At 41.3% G+C, this 13,762-nt stretch overlaps 1 protein-coding gene across 1 annotated transcript; it reads right to left on the bottom strand.

Annotated features, from left to right (window-relative positions):
* Positions 1-1,147: 1,147 nt before the first annotated feature.
* On the bottom strand, positions 1,148-7,373 carry LOC137453248 (nephrocan-like). Its single transcript, XM_068162349.1, has 4 exons — positions 7,348-7,373; positions 6,907-7,051; positions 3,400-4,301; positions 1,148-1,797 (listed from the first exon to the last, which is right to left on the bottom strand). The coding sequence occupies exons 1-4, from the start codon at positions 7,371-7,373 to the stop codon at positions 1,350-1,352; spliced, it is 1,521 nt and encodes a 506-aa protein (XP_068018450.1). The 3' UTR covers positions 1,148-1,349.
* Positions 7,374-13,762: the final 6,389 nt, after the last annotated feature.

Genomic DNA, 13,762 nt, shown 5'->3' with positions numbered 1-13,762 from the left:
TTCCAGAAATACCTAAACCTTTAGCTACCAAAAGAGTTTTGGAGGGCTGGTGATGAAATGCAAAGAGAAATTAACTTAGGTCTTTCTATTCTGGTTGTGTAGCTCCATGTGTTGAAGGAAACCCCAAGTGTCAACTGCATTTGCATAGGCGACATAAACAAATAGCTGCACTGACACCTGACAAAACAGCCTCTGTGATGTGAGTGATTGCTCAGTTACTGAATGCCAGCTGAAGATAAAGAACAACAGAAACTGTTTGGTTTGAAAAGCAGTTTGCTGGTGCTATTATTCCTCGGTTATCAGCTGAGATTTATGAACTGCCAGGAAACCCCTTAGGTCACTGTTTGTAAGACACTGGTTTTACTGGTCTTACTAAGCCAATTTTGTTTAGTTTTCAAGCACTTTGGGAACTGATTGATAAAATTTGTACATACATCAGACTTTATGCATATACCATAAAGTAGTTTTTTTTCTTTGCAAGCAGATGTCTGAGAGGCTCCTGCCAGTGAAGGAGACACTTGCAGTGTGTACCCCCACATGAAGACCACCTAACCCAGTATACACACAGCACCTCGAGCAACATTGTAGGTAATTCATCTACCAAAATAAACTTTCCCAAAAGTTTCTCTTACCCTAGTATTTGCCAGACACAGAGATCAATCTCTCAAAGAATCTCCCTTCTTCTATTTGCAATAGAAATAAGTCAAATTAATCCCAGTGTTTTCATTCCTCACTAGTAATTAACTTTGGAACTAGTATTAAATCTCATTGCCCAGAACACTGATTCTCTTGTTGCATTTGCTGTGATGAAGATGAGCCTACTATGTTTTGCCTGGAGCTCAGATAAATCAGTCTCATTTAAAATAATCCAAAATAAATAAATGAGGCAAATATTTTGATCAAAATTATTTTCTCAAAAGTCAGAACCTCTGAACAACCCTGAGAAGCTACCCAGATCAGTGGAAGTCTCCATCTCAAACTGCAGAGCTGTGAGTTTAAATCAATTGAATGCCAAGACTCGCAGCAATAGTGTTTTGTTGTGTTGCAGGCTTTTATTTAGGGGGACTTTATGCAAGTCTAAAAGGTTCATACACAGTTACAGACTGCTTTTGTAAGGGATACTAATTGTGTTCTTACTTCCCTCAAACTACACAGTACTAATGGCACAGAAAACCAATTTGGTTATTTTACAATTGAATCCTTAGTCTAGACTCCCTGTCACCAGCTATTACCTCTTGCAGTACAAATTCAAGAGGAAAGTGGCAGAGCAGCAGGCTGGTTGTCAGTAGAGACGCTAGTCGTGGTGGGCAGCTCTAGACAACACTTGAGGTTCACCATTAACCAAGAGGTTAATCTAATTCATAGTCATAGTAATCATCATCTGTGTTTACTACAACACTGGAGGCCTCATTTGGTTTCGTTTTCTTTCTGTCCTCTTTGCCCCTTTCCATGGAAGACACGTTCTCTTCACACTGCTGCAGAATCTTTCTGGAAGACATCCAACTTTCTCCTCGGTTTTCTGCTGGGGCCACACACTGCCCTCCCCTGACATCTGTTCCTTTGGCCACCAGTGCTCTTCTGGTTCTGAGGAGGTCACAAGTGCAGTTCCAAGGGTTTCCATCTAAATACAGATGACGAAGACGAGGTAAATACTCAAAGACTTTGCAGTCCAAGGCAGATATCTTGTTATTCCGTAAATTTAAAACCTGAAGCTGTTTCAGGTCCTTCAGCTCTTGTTCTCCAACATCCTCTATGTCATTTCCCTTTAAATCCAGCCTAGCAAGGGTGTCTGGAAGTCTGAATGAAAAGAAACACAAAGGTGTTATTTATGTTCATCCTGTTGACTCTGTTTGTGTAATTGGCATCTGGTGGTGGGCATTTGCTCAGGCACAACTCATATACTGAAAGAAAACTATCACTGACAAAAAATGCATCATCTTTGCATGCCTCCTGCACAGAATAGAATATGTGGTCCTGAAGTGTTCAGTCCCAGAAAAAAAAGCAAAAGGCTTTCTTTCTCCTCATTCCTGCCAAAGAACTGCTAACTGTGGCACATTAACTACATTTTTCAACTTCTGACACTGGTGACTGAGTTCTCAGATCACTGTCAGAAGCACTACTTCTATTTCTGTATCTCCATGTGTAGCTGCTGATCACCAGACAATTACATCAAGTATATACATTTTACATCTTATCATTTCCCCCCTTCTATGTTTATAACTTCCTCTTGAAATCTGTATTCATTGCTGAGTTGACCCCAATATCTCCTTAAAAGCTGTACTGTTTTAAAGGCTAAAAGAGAACTTCTTCCTGTTAATTCCCTTGACTACAAAGGTTGTAAAATAAGATGGATTAGACAATACTAAAGTAACTAGAAAGCATTAAACATTCCTGTCAAGCTAGACTGAAATCAAATATTTATACACCACTAAATCACTTTTGGATTATAAAGCTGCTGCCAAATAGATTCAAATGCTAAAGGACCTGATGGCTAAACAAATTGAAATTTTACTGCATTATTTATTTGGGCTAGTTAAACCTGTCCACAAGCCATAGCAATAAAATTTAACAGTGCAGTTGTGTTAAAGAAGTTGATGTTAATGGAATTACTTCACTATTTTTATGCCATCTTAGTGTACAGTTTCTCGAAAGACTAAAATTGCCACTTTGTGTCAGACCAGCCTCCATCTGGCTTAATGAGCCATTTCTGATAATGGCCAGGACCAACACTCAGATGAATGTGAGAGAACCTGTGAGCAGAGCATTAGTGAACACAGTGTGCCCAGGGGATGTTTCTTCTCTGCTCCTTTGACTGGAATTTTCTTGCTGGAGAGCTTATATGCATTCTAAATACTTTGTGATGTGTAAATTTAATGAAGCTGGGAATGCTAATACCCCCTGAAAAAAGCACCTTCTTTTTGGCCAGCCTCAGCTCCTGAAATCTTCCCATTTCAACAATGCTAAAATCGTTGTGAGTTGGTAGAAACAGCAGCTGTAAGATTGCTGCCTTTCCTTTTTATTGAATGTTCTATTAATTTAGTGTTATGAGGGAGGACAAATCTAAGCAGCAGTATAACTTCTCTGTAATAACGCTGTTATATTCTCCTAGCAGATTCCTTTTATTCATGTGCTAATTAAGCAAAGTGCTCTCACTGGCAGGGAGAGATGTGAAATGAGTAGATCCACTGGGGGCCACAGATGTAATGAAAACAACTCTACTCCTACGTTGAGACTGCTAACAAGAGTGCTAATTAGTGCCATTTGTGGCAACGGGTTTATGGTACAGAGAGACTTCTACCGTGACTGAGTCTGAATACAAACTTTTCTCTGGGTTGGCCCTCATTCTCATAAGGAAGGAGAGCTGACACCTGGGAACCAGCTGTCCTCAGATTCACTTGCCTCAATGGAATAGAAATGAGGAGATTCTGTTCCAGTGCCAGGTTTGAGAGCTGTGCACACTGCTGAAGAGCCCCTGCCTCGAACATGCTCACAATGTTGTTGTCAAGAAACAAGTGCTTGAGGTCTGGTAGTCCCTGGAAGTTGTGAGCTGTCACCCTTTGGATCAGGTTATTGCTGCAGTCGAGTTTCTGCAGTCTGCTGGGCAGCCTGAGTGGCAAAGTGTGGAGCTGGTTCTTGGACAGCTCCAGGGTTGTTAAGTTAGGAAGAAGCTGGGCACCATCTATGGATGTTAGACGATTTTCTGACAGGAAGAACTCAGACAGGTTTTCTAGGTGCTTCATGTCTCGCAGTCTTACTGTTTTAAGGTGGTTTTTGTCTAATTTTAATGACAGCAGGGATTTAGGTAGGTCAAGAGGCACTTTGGTTAAAAAGTTGCCACTTAAAGTGAGAAACTGTAGATTTTGGAAAGAAGCAAAGAAGTTGGTTGGGAACGAGTTCAGTTTATTGTCAGCTATGCTCAGGTACTTCAGCTTAGGAAGCTTGAGTGGTGCAGACACAGATTCCATGTTGTTTCCATCCAGAATCAGACTCTGTAAATTGCCAAGGGAGGCAAACGCTCTCGGGGGCAGAGTGGCAATCAAGTTGTTCCGAATGTCGAGCACCCTTAGTTTCATCAAACCTTCAAAATCAGATGCATGCAGAGCGCTAATGGAGTTATCAGCGAGTTTTAAGATTTCAAGGCCAGGTGGGAGGGAGGTGGGTATTTGCTTTAGCTGATTTTTGTAGAGTTCCAGGGACTTCAAGGTGCTCAGAGCTTTGAAAGTGTTGTTTTCTATTGATTCTGTGCCACTGCATGACAGGACCAGCTCTTCAAGGGCTGGCATTCTCCTGAAGTCTGCAATCTTAAAGAGAAAAAAATAATTCATGTGACAGTACACCATCTATTTCTGGATCTCCTCATTGATTACTTCTCTGGGATGCTCTGACAATTGCTAGTATATATTGAGAATCTATAGATCTACAATGTTAAAGAGAAGAGGTAACAACAGAGGTTTTGCTATAGGTACCTGCAGTCTGCCAATATTTAGTTACATTTCTAGAATCTGGTTGTGTAAGTCCATATTGTGTCTGATTTTGAGCAAACACACATTTGGAGGAGGAACATTCCTTTTATTTCTGCCTGGTGGGTAGACTGTATGAAGTGGAGAGCTATTACCACCAGTTGCAGAAATCTTTGCAGAGAGTAGGTGGTTGTTAACATTCACTCTTCTCAACACATTTTGTTGGAGCAGTTTGGAGTTCATCACACAGCCATTTCCAGATCTCAGAAGTATTGTCACTGCAGCGTGTATTCCCCAGAGGAAGTACACATGGATATCATCAGCTCTCCCTACAATAATGTTTTGGCAGGAAACTACAATCTGGCACATGTGTTTCTTTTCTTCCCCCACTAGCTCTCCTTTTCTTTAAAGTAAAAAGCTCACGGAGTAAGATGCCCAAACCAAACGTGTCAGATCAGCTTGGTCTGAAAATCACCACTGTGGAACAGATTGCTTTTACAGGAGCTCAGGTTTAGTTAGCTGGTAATAAACAGAGGCTTTGCAGTGGTAAATGGAGCTTAGATGTTGACTGTGAGTGTAATATACAGGGACACACTAACTGTTTCATTATTTTTCTGCTCTGTTGGAACCTGCTTGTTTACAGAGCTTACCATCTTGTGTCTCAAGTGAAGAAACAGTGAATCTGGCAGTTTCTCCCAAGCTGAGATATGAGGAAGCATGCAATGAGAGAGTTCTCAGAGCACACCAATTGCTTAAACAGTGCTTTCTGAAATTATCAGGAATGCTGCCCACTGACATAGGTGCCTGGTTTGTAAAATTAGCTATGGGAATTACTGAAAGCACAGAACAAGATGAGCAGATGTCCTGCATGGGAGAGGTGGAAAGGAGTCTCCTCATCCATTTTCCCTTCCCATGTCCAATAAACTTCTTGCTACAGGTTTCAGCACTTCTTACATCAGTAAAAGATGATAAGCTAACACCATAATCTTCATGCTATTTCCCCCAGGTAGCTTCCAGCACATTTAACTCTGAGGCAAGTCATAAAATATGTTCTACAGCATCCCAGACAGGAATCTACACAGAAGGCTGTATGAGCCCTTTTACAGCACAAGTACTGGGTAGGAATTTTGTTCTCTGATCCTGACTGAATGCATTTGGCTTTTGTACTTGTGTGTGTGAAACTAGCTTATAAAGGTGACTATCCAAAGATTCATCACAGCTTTATTTATCCATCTCCTGCATGCTTTGGGGTTGTATTTCTTTACCTTAGCTACAAACTCTGCATTTTAACGTCTGTTACAATTACAGCCCACACAGCTGTGAAAGAGGAGTCAGATTTCATTTTGCTTTTAGTTACTACCTTGTGATTACATTTATGTAAAGTCATTTCCAAGCACTGCAATATTTGATGCAGTTAGTGAGAAAGTACAGATACAGCACCCCTAATGGTGCAGGTTTCTTCATCAATCACATTTGAGCTCAACAAGGGAGAGTACCTCCATTAAAAAATCCCCTTACATTCTCAACAGTAAATAACAAACAGTTGCCCATTTTCTATTTTTGCTATAAATACAGCTTTGCTCCATCCATCCATCCACCCATCCATCCATCCATCCATCCATCCATCCATCCATCCATCCATCCATCCACCCATCCATCCATCCATCCATCCACCCATATATACAGAATTGCATGTCCAGTTTTGGTCATGATTAGGAGGCTAAACTTGCAAAGCTTTGTCGTGAGACATCCCATAGTCATGAACTTCATTACTCAAGAGCAGAAAAAGTCATAGGCATAGTTTTAAGGAAATTGGACCAAATGTGAACCTTCCCAAGTTCAACACATTTTCTCCTTAAAGTTCAAAAGCACTGTGGCCTGCTTTCCCTCAGCTGATTGCTGTATGTCTGTAAGAGGCTTAATTTTTATCTCATTAAGTGACAGCTACGTGGGGGTCAATGTACAGACATTCATTCTGCAATGATATTAAGCTTCTCAATGTGGATTATTATAATTTCTATTTCCCACCTACTTGGTATGCTTTGCCAGGCTTTGTGACCGTGCTGCATTAGGACTTAAACATTTATTCATGCTGTTCCAAACCACCCAGTCTTTCTAATATGAATCAAGACACATCTGAAAGCCTATCAGGTCTCTTTTTGCTATGAAGTGGTGTTCTATTCTCTGGCTGGGCTATCTGCAAAGTGATGCTAATACAGTTTTACATTTTAGAAAGTAATAAAACTTTTGAATGAAAGTACTGTAGGAATATATTTACATATCCTTAAAAAGTGAATAAAAATAAAACCTGCATTTCATTAGTTTTAAAAGTGTGGAACAAGGTTGTCCCTTCACTTGCAAGCCACCACCACCTGGGGAAGCCCAGTTTTCAGTTACAGGGCACTACAGAAAGTATTTTTAGTGGATTTAGGTTTTTTTTTCCTACCTGGAGCTGTTTAATTTTGCTGTGACTGATGTAGAGTCTCCTGGTGGTAAAGGGAATCTCTCGGGGAATCTCCGTGGCTCTGTAGCATTGCACTGACTGGGCAGGGTCACAGCTGCATCTTCTTGGGCAAGTGGTACTTAGAGCGCTGTGAAAAGAAAAGAAGATGGCTAAAAGGTGAGATAAATACATCTTCCAAATGAGGGCTCCTGGAATTGTCTCAGCAACATACAGGTTGAATTAAACACCAAAGCCCTTTTATACCATGAAATCTGATAGAAGGATATTATGACTGTGTATTTTATCCCAGTGAAAAAACAGCCAAAACAATACCGTCATTTGCCTGGGTTAAAATGTTGGCAGGCATTACAAAGAGTGAGAAACTTAAACAGTGATAAGGTGCCTTTACATTTGTAGGTATGTGAAATTAGTGTTATTTATTACCTGACATCTAATCTGCAAACATCCATACTATCTCCAGTTTCCTAGTTTTGTTAAATGTGACACCACGGAATTAGTGGAGAAAAGATAAAGAGCTGTTTTATGGGGGGGGGGGGGGGGAGGCTGTAAAACCTTTGTATGTTTTGTGACCCAGTATTAGAAACAGTAAAAAACACAACTGCAGCCAACACTGAAGCTTTTCCACTCTTCCTCTCCCATTATTCAGTCAAAATGACAACAGAAGCAGCCCCAAACTCAGGCAACTATTATTTTAAAGCTAAAATGTTCTGTTCATTTTCTGAGTATCTGGGGTGCAGCTGGGTTCTGCTGGTAGGCACAAGTGGTTTAGAGATTGGAGAGACATTTAAGTAACCTCTGTTGTGTTAATTCCCATAAATCAAAGATCAATTATTCTTACATTTGAAAATTACAAATGTGAAATGCTTAAAAGCATTTAGTATAAATCAAGGGGTAGATGGTCAATTAAATCTATTTACCCCTTGACAGATGGAGAACACTAAAGTTTCTCTTAGAGTTTTCTCTCTGTTTACTCCTGCTTCTCTCCCATCTCTACTAGCTGTGCCAGCTAGAGATGTAAAGTTTTGACAGGCTTACATTTTGGCTTGATTCTTTTATGAACTTCCTATGCATTGTTTTTCTCTTTATATTCAGCAATTCACAACATATAAAGCAGCAGAGTTTGGAAACCTTTGTTTCTCATCATCCTGATCTACTTTGCACAGTTACTTGCTCCTTTCCATCCTCTTTGTGATATCTTTAGTAGTAGCTAATCCTGTTTCTTGAGTGCAGAAGTAGGCCAGTTATTTTTCCAGGCAGAAGATGATGTCAAGTTGATTTGACAAATACAGACTGGGGACAGTGCTGGGTGGGAATGCCTATTGGATGCAGCTGGGTTTACACTGGACAATTGCCATATTCCCTCCTGGAGTTCCTTCTGTCTCCTTAATCCTCTCTACACTGTGAACACAGAACTGCAGCCCAGCATCTGCTAAACCCAACAGCAGGAGCAGAAACCTTTTCCTAAAGCTGCCTGTCAAATTGGTGTGTTTGACAAGCTATACAGAAAAATCATGCCTGATTTATCCCATAGTGATCAACCGAGCCAAAATGACTGGCTGAGCAGGATTAGAAATGGTGCTTTGAAGCAAATATCACAATGTTGTCCTGATCTTGTTTGGTACCTGCTTTGTCAGTTTCCTTATTTATTTATTTTTCCTAGGAGAGTCAAAGTACCCAAACAGAAGGCAGATTGCAAGAAAAGACTGTCTTAGAGCCTGCAGAGGGCGTGAGTAGGAACTTGGTCACAAGCACAAGCAGTTTGGCAGCTAGGAGCTGTTAAGTGATGGTGTGTGCTCTGGAGAATCCTTGGAATATTTAGCTGCCATATGCTATCTAGTGCCTGCCACTGGTACGTGTAAATTTATACTTACTTTTTACTGGAGGTTTTTAACTTGGATTTTGCCCAGTTTTTTTCACAGGGGCAACAAATGTCTGCTGCAAAGGTTACCTCCAGTCAAGCACTTCTCTCCGGAGTGGAATGGGCTGTTAAGGGAAACAGTCATCACATTGTTTCTAAAAACATGATGTTTCCCTTAATCATCTGTTGAAATCATCTGAACTGCTGCACAGAAATGTTTCTTAACCAAAGAGCCTTGACTGGTTCCACTGAATCAAGACTGTCCATTTAGATGCATTCTAGGCAAATTAGTGATACCTAATTAGGATCACAGAGGTATCAAAAGTGATTTTGCATTTTATTCCTGTGAGTAGAGTGTCACAAAAAAATCCCCAGTTAGAGGCCTGTCTGAAAATGATGTCTCAATCTTCTTAAGCCAAGAATTGTGTGGAAATATGTTTTACCCATTGTCATAGTATGTTGAGAACGTGCTATCTGACTCCAGATGAGGTCATTTTCATAGGCTAGAAACAGCTGCTGGGGGAGTTAAAGCTGATCTTTCTTCCACACAATAAGGTAGGCTTCCTTTTCTTCCTCCATGCTGGCTACAGAGAGGAGATGAAAATGATAACCTCTCCAGAATTTCTCACATTTCACCTGCCTCATCTCAGTTTTCTCCTGCACTTTGGTACTGCAGGATACAATTTTCCTCCTCATTTTCCCTTTGGTGTTCCTGCTTGTGACTGTACAACCGCACATGCAATCAAACCGCTCCGGATGCTTCAGTGTTAACCACCCAGAGGATGGCCTTGACACGTGCATGCACCCCAGCCGGGCACGCACAGCTGGGCAGCTGCAATTACACACAACGTTTCCGGGTGACCTGCCCCTCGTGTGCAAACACACGTGTTTATATTGTAAATTCTTTGTGCAGAGGCTGGCTCTAACCAAAGGCTTGTAGAATATCTCAGGCAGTCTTGGCACAGACACTAGATAGCAAACACAGCAGTGGAGAAGTTGCTCAAAGTTTGTTCTTTTTTCTCCTTTTGAGTTGGGCATGACTTTGTTTCATATGGAAATGTGTCCTCATGAAGGTAATTTCCTTTTTAAGCACAAAATACATTTTCAGATGATTCATGAGGTGCTCTGGCAATCAGTTGAAGTACCTAGGTTTAACTTTACTCAAGTGTATTTACTAACAGTGTAACACACACACCACATTCTCTTTACCTTGTCTAAAAGAACTGAAGTTATGTGCATAAACTGCATGTGAAGAAATGATCTGGTGATTACCTCCACATCTTTGATAAGGTCAAATGAGCAGGACTCAAAAGGACTTTCAGTGAAGTCCTTTTGAGATTAAAAGCCTTCTGCAGGTTTAAATTCTTCTGGATTCATAACTTGCTGCAGCTCTTTTGATTGTTAGACATGTCTCTTGGGTGTAGAAAAGATTCTCACTGCTCGACTTAGCTGACTTAAACTACTGCTGTTCTTCAAATGTTGGGTTTTGATTTGGTTTGGTTTTGTTGTTTGTTTTTCAATGTTACCAGAGTAAAGTATACCACAGTTTACACACAATAAATTTAATCTAATTGAAGGCCTAAACTACTAACTTCTCTTAGGTTTGTTTCCATAATAACTGCACAACTTGTTACAGAACAGTTAAGATCTGTCTGCAGGCTTTTGGTAGGCATTTCAGGGGTAACTGGAACTGATCAGAATTTTCCATGGGACCTACAACTAAATGATTCATATGTTTCCTCTTCTATCAGTGATAGCTGCTTTTAATTTCAATTGATATTTTACACAGTATTTCTGGTGAGGAATCTAAGTAGTATCGAACGATAGCTACAGGTAGTAAGATTCAGTGTCACAACTGCAGAGCTTCTTAGTAATATCTAACATTCCTTATTTATCCATAGTCCAGCAAGTATCAGACAGATACTACACTGCAGGTAGGCTTTGACAAGAATTGTATTTGAGAAGCTAATCTTTGAGTGCAATTGGCAGAGACCAAACCTTGTTTGACTTGTGAAGTGTAAGGCCATGAAAAACAAAGGTAGCGCTGATCAGGGGAGAAAGAATTCAAATTAATGACCACAAAGCTCTGATAGCACTGTAGAGAAAACCAATTTCAGATAGAGGTGGACCAACACCTAAGCTAAAGGTAAAGGACATTAAAAAAACCTGAGGATATGTGAGTCTTTAAAAAGAAGCAGTCATGCATACATTACATTAAAGTTTTAAAGGCAGTAGTGGCTGTAAGTGTGTTACAGAGTAACTGAGGGAAGCTTCTTTCTCAAGATGATCAAATCATGTTCAAAAGTCTTATGGAGATGTATTAGCAGAAGATTTTAATGTCCAACTAAGTGATAGATCATGGTTCCATTTAAAGAACAGGCAAAGAATGTACATCTCTAGTATGCTGTCTACCAGAATCAAAGCCAAAGCTAACATAAAAACTGTCCCAAGCCAATTAATGTTGTTGTGTGGTTGGACTAATTTAAACAATAATTATTATTATAGTAATAATAATAGATAATAATTATTATACTAGTTTAGCTTTTGATACAGCAAACCCTTTGATTTTGTTTCTGCCTGAGCATGTTCTGTACAAAAAGCCAGTCAATATATCTGTGGAGAATGAATGAAGGTCAAACAAATGCTCCATTCAGCTGAGCTCACTGAGAAGCAACTTACTTGGTCAGCTTTACATACTTTAACCCTTTGCTGAGCTGCTATTCTGAATACACTAATTTACTGAGATGGATCTGTTAGTGTAGGTGTATATGAAGGTGTCTGTAGCTTCTATTTTCAGCATGGATGGGCTTAACTGTGAGAGAACCCTGCCAGATGCCCAGTTTGTTCCTGGCTATCTTCAATTACAGTGGAGACAGTTTGGATGGCAAAGGGCAAACAAGCAGGTTTGTTGTAACAATCTGTGGGCTTCTTGTCAAGTAGACCCCAGAGGAAATGTATTATCTGCTGATAGTGGTGAGTTTGCTTTTATCCAGCTCTTCAGACTAATGGAACTGCATTTTTTCCTGCTTTGGCATTTCTCTTCACATTCCAGGTAAGCAGTCTAACCCTTACAATAGCTATAAAGTTGCACCTTTCTGTCTCTCTGTGAACCAATCAGTTATTTATGCAAAGTGGAGCAAGGATAGAAGCTCACTCAGGATGCCCTGTGGCCCAAGGGCAGGGTGTGCAGGGGTGCCAGTGCAGTTACATTTCTTGGTATCCACTCCTCTGCTGACTGGAAGGCTGCTGTGCTTCCCCTCTGTTCTGTTGGCAGGGTACTTTGTGGGGACATGTTGTAGGCAGGCTTAGTGACATTAGAATAGAATAGAATAGAATTAGAATAGGAATAGGAATAGGAATAGGAATAGGAATAGGAATAGGAATAGGAATAGATTTAAACAGGTTGGAAAAGACCTTTGAGATTATCAAGTCCAACCTATCATCCAACACCACCTAATCAACTAAACCATGGCACCAAGCACCCCATCCAGTCTCTTCCTAAACACCTCCAGTGATGGTGACTCCACCACCTCCCTGGGCAGCACATTCCAATGGCCAATCACTCTATGAAGAACTTCTTCCTAACATCCTGCCTAAATCTCCCCTGGTGCAGCTTGGGACTGTGTCCTCTTGTCCTGTTGGTGGTTGCCTGGGAGAAGAGACCAAACCCCACCTGGCTAATTTGGATTAAAATGATCCTTTTTCTCCTTTGAGGTGGAATTACAGCTTCGATGCAATAAAGCCAAGCTGCATGAGATCTCTATAAGACCTGCTAATAGAACTCCCACTGAAATCAACATCTGCATTAATGGCATTATTTCAAGGGAGATAAGCTGTAACCAAGGTGAGTGAATGCCTTGGAGAAAGCACTCATGCAGAGATAGCTTACTCCTAGTGGGTTATTTTTTGTTTCCAGAACCGAGTTGAGGTGAAAAAATGCCACTATGTTTCATGTGTGTACAGCTGCAGTTCATCAGTGCTCCTGGATATGCAAAGGTGCCTGGGGTGGCCCTGTTTAAACAATACTTGCAAGTTTGCATCTTTGCTGAGCACGAGCAATAAACGTGTAACAGCAAATCCAGCCCTGTGGTGGTTTGCCCATACCCATCACATTTGTGAACACTTGTTAGGCCACTCCTTGAGTCCTGTGTCCAGTTCTGGGCCCCTCTGTTCAGGAAAGATGTTGAGTTGCTGGAACGTGTCCAGAGAAGGGTAACAAAGCCGGGGAGGGCTTTTGAACATTGCCCTATGAGAGGCTGAGGGAGCTGGGGTTGCTTAGCCTGGAGAAGAGGAGGCTCAAGGGAGACCTTATTGCTATCTACAACTACTTGAAGGGAGGTTGTAGCCAGGTGGGGCTTGGTCTCTTCTCCCAGGCAACCAGCACCAGAACAAGAGGACACAGTCTCAAGCTGCACCAGGGGAGGTTTAGGCTGGATGTTAGGAAGAAGTTCTTCACTGAAAGAGAGATTGGCCATTTGGAATGTGTCCACCAGGGAGGTGGTGGAGTCACCATCACTGGAGGTGTTTAGGAAGAGACTGGATGGGGACTTGGTGCCATGGTTCAGTTGATTAAATGGTATCGGGTGATGGATTGGACTTGATGATCTTGAAGGTCTTTTCCAACCTGATTAATGCTATTCTATTCTATTCTATTCTACTCAGCAAAAACTTCTTTTTCCTCTCACACTCTCAGAGGAAATGTGTATGCTTTAGCAATTTTGTTGGTATTCCAGCTCCTGAACCCGAAAAAAACCAGTGCAGCTTTCCTGGCATACAGGAACGACACCGGGCCCGGATCTGTGAGGCTGTGCTGTGAGGTGAATCCGCAGGTCGAGGAGACCTCTCCAGAGACCCCTCCGGACCCTCCCACTGCCACTGCCGCGGGCTTGTCCCCAGGCGGGCATCCCACAGCAAGGTGTAGCCAGCTTCCCAGGGACAGGCTAATCGCCTTAAGATGAACCCTGAGAAACGCTAAGTGCA

Source organism: Melanerpes formicivorus, unplaced genomic scaffold, assembly GCF_026170545.1.
Source record: "Melanerpes formicivorus ecotype bairdi unplaced genomic scaffold, bMelFor1.0.p_v2 SCAF_63, whole genome shotgun sequence".
Lineage (NCBI taxonomy): Eukaryota > Metazoa > Chordata > Aves > Piciformes > Picidae > Melanerpes > Melanerpes formicivorus.
This window is presented reverse-complemented; position numbering and strand designations above follow the sequence as displayed.